This window comes from Oncorhynchus masou, chromosome 6 (assembly GCF_036934945.1).
Source record: "Oncorhynchus masou masou isolate Uvic2021 chromosome 6, UVic_Omas_1.1, whole genome shotgun sequence".
Taxonomy (NCBI): domain Eukaryota; kingdom Metazoa; phylum Chordata; class Actinopteri; order Salmoniformes; family Salmonidae; genus Oncorhynchus; species Oncorhynchus masou.
The window spans coordinates 62,387,655-62,401,186 of NC_088217.1; the positions used below are offsets into that span (position 1 = coordinate 62,387,655).

The window sequence follows — 13,532 nt, forward strand, 5'->3', positions numbered from 1 at the left end:
GAATACAGTATATACATATGAGATGCGTAATACATAGACTTTGATTCAGTAGAATAGGATATAATACAGTACATACATATGAGATGAGTAATACATAGACTAAGATACATTAGAATATGATAGAATACAGTATATACATGAGATGAGTAATACATAGACTAAGATACAGTAGAATAAGGGCAAACTTGATGATTGAGGCATGCGTGGCCACGCAGTCATGGGTGAACAGGAAGTACAGGAGGGGGCTGAGCACCCATCCTTGTGGGTATCACCACCTGGGGGTGGTGGAAGTCAGGAAGTCCAGGACCCAGTTACACAGGGCGGGGTTCAGACCCAGGGCCTCAAGCTTAATGAAGAGCTTGGAGGGTACTATGGTGTTGAATGCTGAGCTATAGTCAATGAACAGCATTCTTACACAGGTATTCCTCTTGTCCAGATGGGCAGTGTGATGGTGATTGCATCATCTGTGGATCTATTGGGGCGGTAAGCAAATTGAAGTGGGTCAAGGGTGAAAGATAAGGTGGAGGTGATATGATCCTTGACTAGTCTCTCAAAGCACTTCATGATGATGGGAAGTAAATGCTATGGGGCGATAGTCATTGAGTTCAGTTACCTTTGCTTTACAGGCTCCCGAGTGGCGCAACGGTCTAAGGCACTGAATCACATCTGGCCGTGATTGGGAGTCCCATAGGGACGCACAATTGGGCCAGCATCGTCCGGGGTAGGCCGTCATTGTAAATAAGAATTTATTCTTAACTGACTTGCCTAGTTAAATAAAAATATTGTGTGAAGATTGATGAGGAACATTTTCTATTTAATCCATTTTAGAATAAGGCTGTAAGGTAACAAAATGTGGAAACAGTCAAGGGGTCTGAATACTTTCAGAATGCGCTGTAAACTAAAGTTTACAAAAAAAGTTAATTAAATACGTTTAAAATTAACTTTATCTGAAAATAAAATATGATCCTCAACTGCGTTTACCCTCCAGTCAGCAGACGGCGATGTGCGTCTTTCAGGCGACGCTGCCAGCGTGACGTATAATCTAGTGGACGGTTCTTCAGAAACAGCTCGTCAACCACCTCGGTAGCTTGCTAGCCAACATAGCCGAAAGATTCAAGCTATTTATATGCTCTCCATGTATATTAGATACTGTCTTTTAGACACACGTCTGTCGTATCTACTTGTTAAACTATTTAATATTACGTTATTTTGTATTATTCAGCTAAAGTAGCTGGCTGGTTAAGTTAGCACTAGCCTAGTTGCTAATGATAGCTAGCTAGTTAACATCCCCGAAAATGAGCTCCCTAAACTCCTCTCCTGTTAAAGAAGAGGTCTGCTGGACGGAGAAAGAAACTCTGGGGCTGAACGTTGTCGTGAAAGAGGAGAAGGAAGAGGAGGATATTACAGTTAAACAAGAAGTAGAGGGTGAGGCTGTTACAGTGAAAGAAGAAGGGGAAGACGTTTCAGTGAAAGAAGAGGAAGACGAGTTCAGAGTGAAAGAGGAGGAAGAAGAGAAAGATGATGATGCAGTTTTTGGAGTGAAGAAGGAAGGGGAGATTACAGTCACATTGGAAGATGAAGAGCTGGAGAGGGGATATCTGATTAACACCAGTAAGTACCACCTTAAATGTGTTTTTAACTTTGGATATTCGGGGTTTGCTTGTCAATACCTCTTCAACGGAGGGCCCTGGGATGATGACTGATATGTCTAGAATCATCAGACGACGTAGAGAGCAAGCTACCCCTTGTTTTCTCCGTTCCGTTTCCAAAAAGTGACTTAACATGTTTCTTTGAGAAGGGTCTATCTGCTGACCGCAGACTGGGGGGCACGGCATGTAGTGATTTTTGTGTTGTGATGATTTACTACACACCGTGTCCCCCAATAGTGCCATGTGATTGTTGGGTTGGCTACACCAAAGATTATGGATATACTGACAAGGTGTCTCTCTGCCCTAACGAGGGGAGTCATTGTCCACAAAGCGGCACTGTGGGTTGTCTTGCTCCAACCTATTCTTTATTTGGATTGGTGGATTCATCTTATTATTGTAATCTTGTTTATATTCTATGAGGGTTGTTGACTTCAACCGCCTGTATTCAATGGAGAGAAATGCTAAGCTACTAGCGTCATGGCATGAATATGCATCTGGAGACAACTCCTATAGTGTTTTATTAGAACACACCATTCTATACAGTCCACCTGGTAGAGGTTCATATCTGACAGAGATGAACACACCGTTCTATACAGTCCACCTGGTAGAGGTTCATATCTGACAGAGATGAACACACCGTTCTATACAGTTCACCTGGTAGAGGTTCATATCTGACAGAGATGAACACACCGTTCTATACAGTTCACCTGGTAGAGGTTCATATCTGACAGAGATGAACACACCGTCCAATAGAACAGGAGAGAAATGACATGGTGGTGGGTCTAATAGAACAGGAGAGAAATGACATAGTGGTGTGCCCAATAGAACAGGAGAGAAATGACAGAGTGGTGGGTCCAATAGAACAGGAGAGAAATTACATAGTGGTGGATCCAATAGAACAGGAGAGAAATGACATAGTGGTGGGTCTAATAGAACAGGAGAGAAATGACAGTGGTGTGTCCAATAGAACAGGAGAGAAATGACATAGTGGTGGGTCTAATAGAACAGGAGAGAAATTACATAGTGGTGGGTCCAATAGGTAAATAAATTGAAATACATTTTCCCAAATGATATAATTACCCCAAAGAAAGGATTGCCAAATAATTTCCCATATGAATGAGACCCCCTTCACCAGTAGGATAGGCCTCACTCCAACGACAACGGAATGAGAAATGTTTTAAGGTTATACCAAGGAAAATTTTGCTATTTAATTTTGAATTGTAAGTATCAACAAAAAATATTGAAAAAGTTGTTTTGTCAAAAAAATATTTGTCTATACTGCTGAAACACATTGGAGAACATTCACAACATGGAACAACAATAACCATAGTAACATTGTTTCCCCCAAAAAAGTTAAAGGAAGTTTGTTCTGAGGTGTCTGTCCTGTATCTGAGTGATATAATAATAAATATATATACAGTGGGGCAACAAAGTATTTAGTCAGCCACCAATTGTGCAAGTTCTCCCACTTAAAAAGATGAGAGGCCTGTACATTTAATTATAGGTACACTTCAACTATGACAGACAAAATAAGAAAACAACTCCAGAAAATCACATTCTAGGATTTTTTTATTAATTATGATGGAAAATAAGTATTTGGTCACCAACAAACAAGCAAGATATCTGGCTCTCACAGACCTGTAACTTCCTCTTTAAGAGGCTCCTCTGTCCTCCACTCGTTACCTGTATTAATGGCACCTGTTTGAACTTGTTATCAGTATAAAAGACACCTGTCCACAACCTCAAACAGTCACACTCCAAACTCCACTATGGCCAAGACCAAAGAGCTGTCAAAGGACACCAGAGACAAAATTGTAGACCTGAACCAGGCTGGGAAGATTGAATCTGCAATAGGTAAGCAGCTTGGTTTGAAGAAATCAACTGTGGGAGCAATTATTAGGAAATGGAAGACATACAAGACCACTGATAATCTCCCTCAATCTGGGGCCCCATGCAAGATCTCACCCCGTGGGGTCAAAATGATCACAAGAATGGTGAGCAAAAATCCCAGAACCACACGGGGGGACCTAGTTAATGACCTGCAGAGAGCTGGGACCAAAATAACAAAGCCTACCATCAGTAACACACTACGCCGCCAGGGACTCCAATCCTGCAGTGCCAGACGTGTCCCCCTGCTTAAGCCAGTACATGATCCGGCCCATCTGAAGTTTTCTAGAAAGCATTTGGATGATCCAGAAGAAGATTGGGAGAATGTCATATGGTCAGATTAAAAGCAAAATATAACTTTTTGGTAAAAACTCAACTCGTTGTGTTTGGAGGACAAAGAATGCTGAGTTGCATCCAAAGAACACCATACCTACTGTGAAGCATGGGGGTGGAAACATCATGCTTTAGGGCTGTTTTTCTGCAAAGGGACCAGGACGACTGATCCGTGTAAAGGAAAGAATGAATGGGGCCATGTATCATGAGATTTTGAGTGAAAACCTCCTTCCATCAGCAAGGGCATTGAAGATGAAACGTGGCTTGGTCTTTCAGCATGACAATGATCCCAAACTCACCGCCCGGCAACGAAGGAGTGGCTTCGAAAGAAGCATTTCAAGGTCCCGGAGTGGCCTTGCCAGTCTCCAGATCTCAACCCCATAGAAAATCTTTGGAAGGAGTTGAAAGTCTGTGTTGCCCAGCAACAGCCCCAAAACATCACTGCTCTAGAGGAGATCTGCATGGAGGAATGGGCCAAAATACCAGCAACAGTGTGTGAAAACCTTGTGAAGACTTACAGAAAATGTTAGACCTCTGTCATTGCCAACAAAGGGTATATAACAAAGTATTGAGATAAACTTTTGTTATTGACGACCGAATACTCATTTTCCACCATCATTTGCAAATAAATTCATTCAAAATCCTAAAATGTGATTTTCTGGATTTTTTTTCTCATTTTGTCTGTCATAGTTGAAGTGTACCTATGATGAAAATTTACAGGCCTCTCTCATCTTTTTAAGTGGGAGAACTTGCACAATTGGTGGCTGACTAAATACTTTTTTGCCCCACTGTGTGTGTGTGAATATATATATACACACACACACACAGTGGGGCAAATATATATATATATATATATATATATATATATATATATATATATATATATATATATATGTCTTTAATCCCTTATTTATGTCACTAAAGTCTTTCCACATTTTACGTTACAGCCTTATTCTACAATTAAAAAAATCCTAATCAATCTACACACAATACCCCATAATGAAAAAGCGTAAATAGGTTTTTAGAAAAAATGCTACATTTATTATAAGAAAAAACATTATTTATTATTTACTTATTTAATATTATTATGTACATAAGTATTCAAACCTTTTACTATGAGACTTGAAATTGAGCTCCGGTGCATACTGTTTCCATTGATCATCGCCTTCCGGCGCCGACAGAGATGGCTGCCTCGCTTCGCGTTCCTAGGAAACTATGCAGTTTTTTTAATTTTTTTATGTGTTATTTCTTACATTGGTACCCCAGGTCATCTTAGGTTTCATTACATACAGTTGAGAAGAACTACTGAATATAAGAGCAGCGTCAACTCACCATCAGTACGACCAAGAATATGACTTTCCCGGAGCGGATCCTGTGTTCAGCCTTCCACCCAGGACAACGGAATGGATCCCAGCCTGCGACCCAAAACAACGACGTCGTAAAAGAGGCAAGCGAAGCGGTCTTCTGGTCAGGCTCCGAAGACGGGCACATCACGCGCCACTCCCTAGCATACTTACTTGCCAATGTCCAGTCTCTTGACAACAAGGTTGATGAAATCCGAGCAAGGGTAGTATTCCAGAGGGACATCAGGGACTGTAACGTACTTTGCTTCAAGGAAACATGGCTCACTCGAGAGACGCTATCGGAGTCGGTGCAGCGAGCTGGTTTCTCCACGCATCGCGCCGACAGAAACAAACATCTTTCTGGTAAGAAGAGGGGCGGGGGCGTATGCTTTATGGTTAACGAGACGTGGTGTGGTCACATCAACATACAGGAACTCAAGTCCTTCTGTTCACCTGATATAGAATTCCTCACAATCAAATGTCAACCGCATTATCTACCAAGGGAATTCTCTTCGATTATAATCACAGCCGTATATATTCCCCCCAAAGCAGACACATCGATGGCTCTGAACGAACTTTATTTGACTCTTTGCAAACTGGAATCCACACATCCTGAGGCTGCATTCATTGTAGCTGGGGATTTTAACAAGGCTAATCTGAAAACAAGACTCCCTAAATTGTATCAGTATATTGATTGCGCAACCAGGGCTGGTAAAACCTTGGATCATTGCTATTCTAACTTCCGCGATGCATATAAGGCCCTCCCCCGCCCTCCTTTTGGAAAAGCTGACCACGACTCCATTTTGTTGCTCCCTGCCTACAGACAGAAGCTAAAACAAGAAGCTCCCACGCTCAGGTCTGTTCAACGCTGGTCCGACCAATCTGATTCCACGCTCCAAGACTGCTTCCATCATGTGGACTGGGATATGTTTCGTATTGTGTCAAACAACAACATTGACGAATACGGTTGCGTCAAACAACAACATTGACGAATACGCTGATTCGGTGAGCGAGTTCATGAGAACGTGCGTTGAATATGTCGTTCCCATAGCAACGATTAAAACATTCCCAAACCAGAAACCGTGGATTGATGGCAGCATTCACGTGAAACTGAAAGCGCGAACCACTGCTTTTAATCAGGGCAAGGTGACCGGAAACATGACCGAATACAAACAGTGTAACTATTCCCTCCGCAAGGCAATCAAACAAGTTAAGCGTCAGTATAGAGACAAAGTAGAATCGCTATTCAACGGCTCAGACACGAGGTATTTGGCAGGGTCTACAGTCAATCACGGATTACAAAAAGAAAACCAGCCCAGTCACGGACCAGGATGTCTTGCTCCCAGGCAGACTAAATCACTTTTTTGCCCGCTTTGAGGACAATACAGTGCCACTGACACGGCCCGCAACCAAAACATGCGGACTCTCCTTCACTGCAGCCGAGGTGAGTAAAACATTTAAATGTGTTAACCCTTGCAAGGCTGCAGGCCCAGACGGCATCCCCAGCCGAGCCCTCAGAGCATGCGCAGACCAGCTGGCTGGTGTGTTTACGGACATTTTAATCAATCCCTATCCCCGTCTGCTGTTCCCACATGCTTCAAGAAGGCCACCATTGTTCCTGTTCCCAAGAAAGCGAAGGTAACTGAGCTAAACGACTACTGCTCCGTAGCACTCACTTCCGTCATCATGAATTGCTTTGAGAGACTAGTCAAGGACCATATCACCTCCACCCTACCTGAGACCCACTCCAATTTGCTTACCGCAACAGACGATGCAATCTCAACCACACTGCACACTGCCCTAACCCATCTGGACAAGAGGAATACCTATGTGAGAATGCTGTTCATCGACTACAGCTCAGCATTTAACACCATAGTACCCTCCAAACTCGTCATCAAGCTCGAGACCCTGGGTCTTGACCCCGCCCTGTGCAACTGGACTTCCTGACGGGCCGCCCCCAGGCGGTGAGGGTAGGTAACAACATCTCCACCCCTCTGATCCACAACACTGGGGCCCCACAAGGGTGCGTTCTGAGCCCTCTCCTGTACTCCCTATTCACCCACGACTGCGTGTCCACGCACGCCTCCAACTCAATCATCAAGTTTGCGGACGACACAACAGTGGTAGGCTTGATTACCAGCAACGACGAGATGGCCTACAGGGAGGAGGTGAGGGCCCTCGGAGTGTGGTGTCAGGAAAATAACCTCACATTCAACGTCAACAAAACTAAGGAGATGATTGTGGACTTCAGGAAACAGCAGAGGGAACACCCCCCTATCCACATCGATGGAACAGTAGTGGAGAGGGTAGTAAGTTTTAAGTTCCTCGGCGTACACATCACAGACAAACTGAATTGGTCCACCCACACAGACAGCATCGTGAAGAAGGCGTAGCAGCGCCTCTTCAACCTCAGGAGGCTGAAGAAATTCGGCTTGTCACCAAAAGCACTCACAAACTTCTACAGATGCACAATCGACAGTATCCTGTCGGGCTGTATCACCGCCTGGTACGGCAACTGCTCCACCCACAACCGTAAGGCTCTCCAGAGGGTAGTGAGGTCTGCACAACGCATCACTGGGGGCAAACTACCTGCCCTCCTACACCACCCGATGTCACAGGAAGGCCATAAAGATCATCAAGGACAACAACCACCCGAGCCACTGCTTGTTCACCCCGCAATCATCCAGAAGGTGAGGTCAGTACAGCTTCTATCTCAAGGCCATCGGACTGTTAAACAGCCACCACTAACATTGAGTGGCTGCTGCCAACACACTGACTCAACTCCAGCCACTTTAATGATGGGAATTGATGTAAAATATATCACTAGCCACTTTAAACAATGCTACTTAATATAATGTTTACATACCCTACATTATTTATCTCATATGTATATGTATATACTGTACTCTATATCATCTACCCCATCTTTATGTAATACATGTATCACTAGCCACTTTAAACTATGCCACTTTGTTTACATACTCATCTCATATGTATATACTGTACTCGATACCATCTACTGCATCTTGCCTATGCCGCTCTGTACCATCACTCATTCATATATCTTTATGTACATATTCTTTATCCCTTTACACTTGTGTGTATAAGGTAGTAGTTTTGGAATTGTTAGCTAGATTACTCGTTGGTTATTACTGCATTGTCGGAACTAGAAGCACAAGCATTTCGCTACACTCGCATTAACATCTGCTAGCCATGTGTATGTGACAAATAAAATTTGATTTGAGATGTTTCTACTACTTGATTTTGAGACCACCTGTGGTAAATTCAATTGATTGGACATGATTTGGAAAGGCACACACCTGTCTGGCTACCACAGCATTCTGAAGCGATACACCATCCCATCTGGTTTGCACTTAGTGGGACTATGATTTGTTTCTCAGCAGGACAATCTCCCAACACAACTCCAGGCTGTGTAAGGGCTATTTGACCAAGAAGGAGAGTGATGGAGTGCTGCATCAGATGACCTGGCCACCACAATATTCCGACCTCAACCCAATTGAGATGGTTTGGGATGAGTTGGACCGCAGAGTGAAGGAAAAGCAGCCAACAATTGATCAGCATATGTGGGAACTCCTTCAAGACTGTTGGAAAAGCATTCCAGGTGAAGCTGGTTGAGAGAATGCCAAGAGTGCGCAAAGCTGTCATGAAGGCAAAGGGTGGCTACTTTGAAGATTCAAAAATATATTTTGATTTGTTTACCACTTTTTTGTTTACTACATGATTCCATATGTGTTATTTCATGTCTTCACTATTCTACAATGTAAAAAATAGTAAATATAAAGAAAACCCCTGGAATGAGTAGGTGTGTCAACTTTTGACCGGTACTGTATATCTCATGAATGTTTTTACATTCAGTTACAAAAAGTCACTTTCTTGCCACTTCTTCCATCGTCAAACATGTAAGCAAAGCTTTTTTTTAATCAAAAGGTATGCTGTCAAAAATGTATTGAATTCAAATGGAATTACCCAGCCTACAAAGCTACAAACCACTCTGTGATGACCAGTTCTGTTCTTTTATTGAGGGATCGAGTCTAGATTAAACCTCATAGGAAGACAATTTTATCATGTGGAGGTTTCATTCAGGTCTCTGTTTAACTAGATACGGTTTGTCTTTTGCAGGGGAGAAACCAGCCTCTCACTCTGACAGCGGGAAGAGTCCTTCAGGGGAACCAGACCCAGAGATGCCCAAACCAGCGAGACAACACCACTGCTCCCACTGTGAAAAGAGTTTTTGCTGGTTAGGGAACCTAAAACTGCATGAGAGGACACACACAGGAGAAAAGCCTTTCCAATGCTCCCAGTGTGGAAAGAGTTTTGCTGTGTTAGCTAACCTGAAAAGACACGAGAGAATACACACAGGAGAAAAGCCTTATCACTGTTCTCAATGTGGAATGAGTTTTAATCAGGATGGGGACCTAAAAGCTCATAAGAGGAAACACACAGGAGAAAAGCCTTTCCAATGTTCCCAGTGTGGAAAGAGTTTTACTAAGATAGGGCAATTAAAAGAACATGAGAGAATACACAAAGGAGAAAAGCCATTCCAATGTTCCCATTGTGGAAAGAGTTTTACTCGGATAGGAAACCTAAAAAAGCATGCTAGACTACACACAGGAGAAAAGCCTTTCCAATGCTCCCACTGTGGAAAGAGTTTTGCCGTGTTAGCTAACCTGAAAAGGCATGAGAGAATACACACAGGAGAAAAGCCTTATCACTGTTCCCACTGTGGAATGAGTTTTACTCAGTTATGGGACCTTCAAGCTCATGAGAGGATACACACAGGAGAAAAGCCTTTCCAATGTTCCCAGTGTGGAAAGAGTTTTACTCAGATAGGGCACCTGAAAGCTCATGAGAGGATACACACAGGAGAAAAGCCTTACCAATGTTCCCAGTGTGAAAAGAGTTTTACCATGTTAACTAACCTGAAAAGGCATGAGAGAATACATAGAGGAGAAAAGCATTTTCTGCTCCCAGTGTAAAAATAGATTTTCACGAATGGCAGACCTTAAAGCTCATGAGAGGATACAGAAGAGAAAACCCTTTCCAATGCTCCCAGTCTGGAAATTGTTTTACCTGGTCAAGTAACCTTGAAGGAGCATTAGAGGACACACACAATAAAAGTCCAACCACTGCTCGCTCTGAGTGGAAGGACATTCAGAGAACCTGAAATCAAATGAGAGAATAGAAAGGCTGTAGACTTATATTTTTGACTGAGAATGTGTTTTTGTTTCGGCCACATGACATCATATTGTGTATGATTACACCTGTCTATATAAGGTCCCACAGTTGACAATGCATGTCAGATCAAACGCCAAGCAATGAGGTCAAATAAATTGTCCTTAGAGCTCCGAGACAGGATTGTGTCGAGGCACAGATCTGGGGAATGGTGCCAAAAAATGCATTGGTCCCCAAGAACACAGTGGCCACCATCATTTTTTAATGGAAGGCGTTTGGAAGACTCTTCCTAGAGCTGGCCACCCGGCAAAACTGCACAATCGGGGAGAAGGGCCTTTGTCAGGGAGGTGACCAAGAACCCGATGGTCACTCTGACAGAGCTCAAGAGTTACTCTGTGGGGATGGGAGAAACTTCCAGAAGGACAACCATCTCTGCAGCACTCCACCAATCAGGCCTTTGTGGTAGAGTGGCCAGACGGAAGCCACTCCTCAGTAAAAGGCACATTACAGCCCGCTTAGAGTTTGCCAAAAGGCACCTAAAGACTCTCAGACCATGAGAAACAAGATTCTCTGGTCTGATGAAACCAAGATTGAACTCTTTGGCCTGAATGCCTTTCGGCAACCTCCAAGCTAGCAGTCATGTGCCTTTTACTGAGGAGTGGCTTCCGTCTGCCCACTCTTCCATAAAGTCCTGATCGGTGGAGTGCTGCCGAGATTGTTGTCCTTCCGGAAGGTTCTCCCATCTCCACAGAGGAAATCTGTAGCTCTGTCAGAGTGACCATCGGGTTCTTGTTCCCTTCCCCGATGAAGGCCCTTCTCCCCTGATTTCTCAGTTTGGCCGGGTGGCCAACTCTTGGAAGAGTCTTGGTGGTTCCAAACTTCTTCCAGTTTAGTGTGATGGAGGCCACTGTGTTCTTGGGGACCTTCAATGCTGCAGAAATGTTTTGGTAGCCTTCCCCAGATCTGTGCCTCGACGCAATCCTGTCTCAGAGCTCAACGGATAATTTATTTGACCTCATGGCTTGGTTTTTGCTCTGACATCCACTGTTATCTGTGGGACCTTATATGGACAGGTGTGTGTCTTTCCAAATCATATCCAGTCAATTGAATTTACCACAGGTGGACTCCAATCAAGTTGTAGAAACATCTCAAGGATGATCAATGGAATCAGGATGCATCTGAGCTCCATTTCGAGTCTCATAGTAAAGGGTCTGAATACTTAAATAAATATATGTGCAAAAATGTCTAAAAACTTGATTTTGGTTTGTCATTTTGGGGTATTGTGTGAAGATTTGATGAGAGAAAAAATCTTCAATTTTAGAATAAGGAGGTAACGTAAAAAAAATGTGGAAAAAGTAAAGGGGTCTGAATACATTATGAATGCACTGTATACTGCTGGCAGAGTTTTCTACCGCTGGCAGAGTGTTGGCAATACTGTGTGTCTGCAGGTGTCTATCTGGTCAAAACCACTGATACAGGAGCCCTTCCACCCTCTGGTGGGATGGATCATGTATACAGAGAAACCAAGATTCAAATACTTAGATTTGTGTGTATTGGGTATTTGTTGTAAAATTGTTAGCTATTACTTGTTAGATATTACTGCCCTGTCGGAGTGAGAAACACAAGCATTTCACTACACCCGCAATTATATCTTCTAAACACATGTATGTAACCAATAAAATGTGATTTGATTTTGATTTGAAATAAACGTCCTATTTATCAAAGGTGTATTTGTCTGGGGTCAAAATGACTCCAAATGATTTGAATTTGTTAAAAGTCCATATTTATACAGAAACACTAAACCATTATTTAAATTTATTAAGAACAAGTTGATTGACAAAGTCATGAAAAAAATTGAAGAATTGACTAAACCACATTTTGTCTGTGATAAAAGATATGCCTCTGGGGTCAAAATGATCCATGTTAGAAGTATGGTTCAATGCAAATGTGTAGTGGGTGTAAAGTTTTATTTTATCACTCATTAAAAATGAATCAATCAACACATGCTTCTCTTTGAACGCTAATGCTAACTATCTAACATCCCCGACCATGAGGTCACTTAGCTACTCTCCTGATAAAGAAGAGGCGGTCTGTTGGACGGAGAAAGAAGGTCTCGTGGAAGAGGAGGATGTTACAATACAAAAACAAGTAGAAGGTGAGGCTGTTACCGTGATAGAAGAAGAGAAAGATGTTTCAGTGAAAGAAGAGGAAGATATGTTCAGAGTGAAATAGGAGGAAGTGAAAAGGGTGCAGTTTTTGGAGTGACTGAGGACGAGGAGATGACTGTCACATTGGAGGAAGAAGAGGAGGTTGGAGATCGAGTGAACACCAGTAAGTACCGTCTCTGCAGTCGTTGAACCCATAAGCAGTAAAGGGGTTCTACACTTTAATGTTGTTCTGTAGGAATGGCTGAAGTTACACTGTAACGTGTAGAACATCAAGAGTGGACCATCAACAAAACGTTAACAATTGATCAAATGCATCCAATGGCAATACCTGAAATACTGTAGTCCTCAATATCTCCTATTAGATTAGCCCAATATGTAGTCTTAAATGGGCAATCAGCAGTTGTCACATCCATTTTGGGACATATACATTAATGATATGTACCCATCTGTTTCTTGAAGAAGTCATTTATAAATGCCTCATGAGCTTAGTTCAACTGTCGTACCCCATCAGAACCCCAAATATAAGCTTTTTTCTGTTATTAGTCAGCTAGCGTGCTGGTTAAGTTAGAACTAGCCTCGGTAGCTAACATCTCTGACCATGAGGTCACTAAGCTACTCTCTTCTTGCTAAAGAAGAGGAGGTCTGCTGGACGGAGAAAGAAGGTATTGAGGAAAAGGAGGCTGTTTCAGTGAAAGAAGAGGAAGACATGTTCAGGGTGAAAGAGGCAGAGAAAGAAGAGGATGCAGTTTTTGGAGTGAAAGATGAGGAGGGGGAGATGACTGTCACATCATAAAAGGAGGTGGAGGAAACTGGATATCTGGGCCCAGTTTCCCAAACGCATCTTAAGGCATCCAATTGTTCTAACAGTGAACTTAGCTGTAAGATGGTTTTGGGAAACCGGGCACTGATTAACACTAGTAAGTACTGTCTTCAAAACAGAGGCAGTTGTGGGACTGATG

The 13,532-nt window shown here is 42.8% G+C and overlaps 1 protein-coding gene across 1 annotated transcript; it reads left to right on the forward strand.

The window, feature by feature from the left end:
* Positions 1-1,058: 1,058 nt before the first annotated feature.
* LOC135542403 (zinc finger protein 239-like) lies at positions 1,059-12,405 on the forward strand. The gene is made up of 2 exons (XM_064969333.1): positions 1,059-1,611; positions 9,353-12,405. Exons 1-2 carry the CDS (start codon positions 1,296-1,298, stop codon positions 10,207-10,209), a joined length of 1,173 nt encoding a protein of 390 aa, XP_064825405.1. The 5' UTR covers positions 1,059-1,295; the 3' UTR covers positions 10,210-12,405.
* The last annotated feature ends 1,127 nt before the right edge of the window (positions 12,406-13,532 follow it).

Bases quoted from the DNA above. Each gene is read 5' to 3' on its own strand.
- LOC135542403 (XM_064969333.1), top strand. From the start codon at position 1,296: ATGAGCTCCCTAAACTCCTCTCCTGTTAAAGAAGAGGTCTGCTGGACG. The intron at 1,612-9,352 runs GTAAGTACCACC...TGTCTTTTGCAG, and splicing joins GGGATATCTGATTAACACCA to GGGAGAAACCAGCCTCTCAC.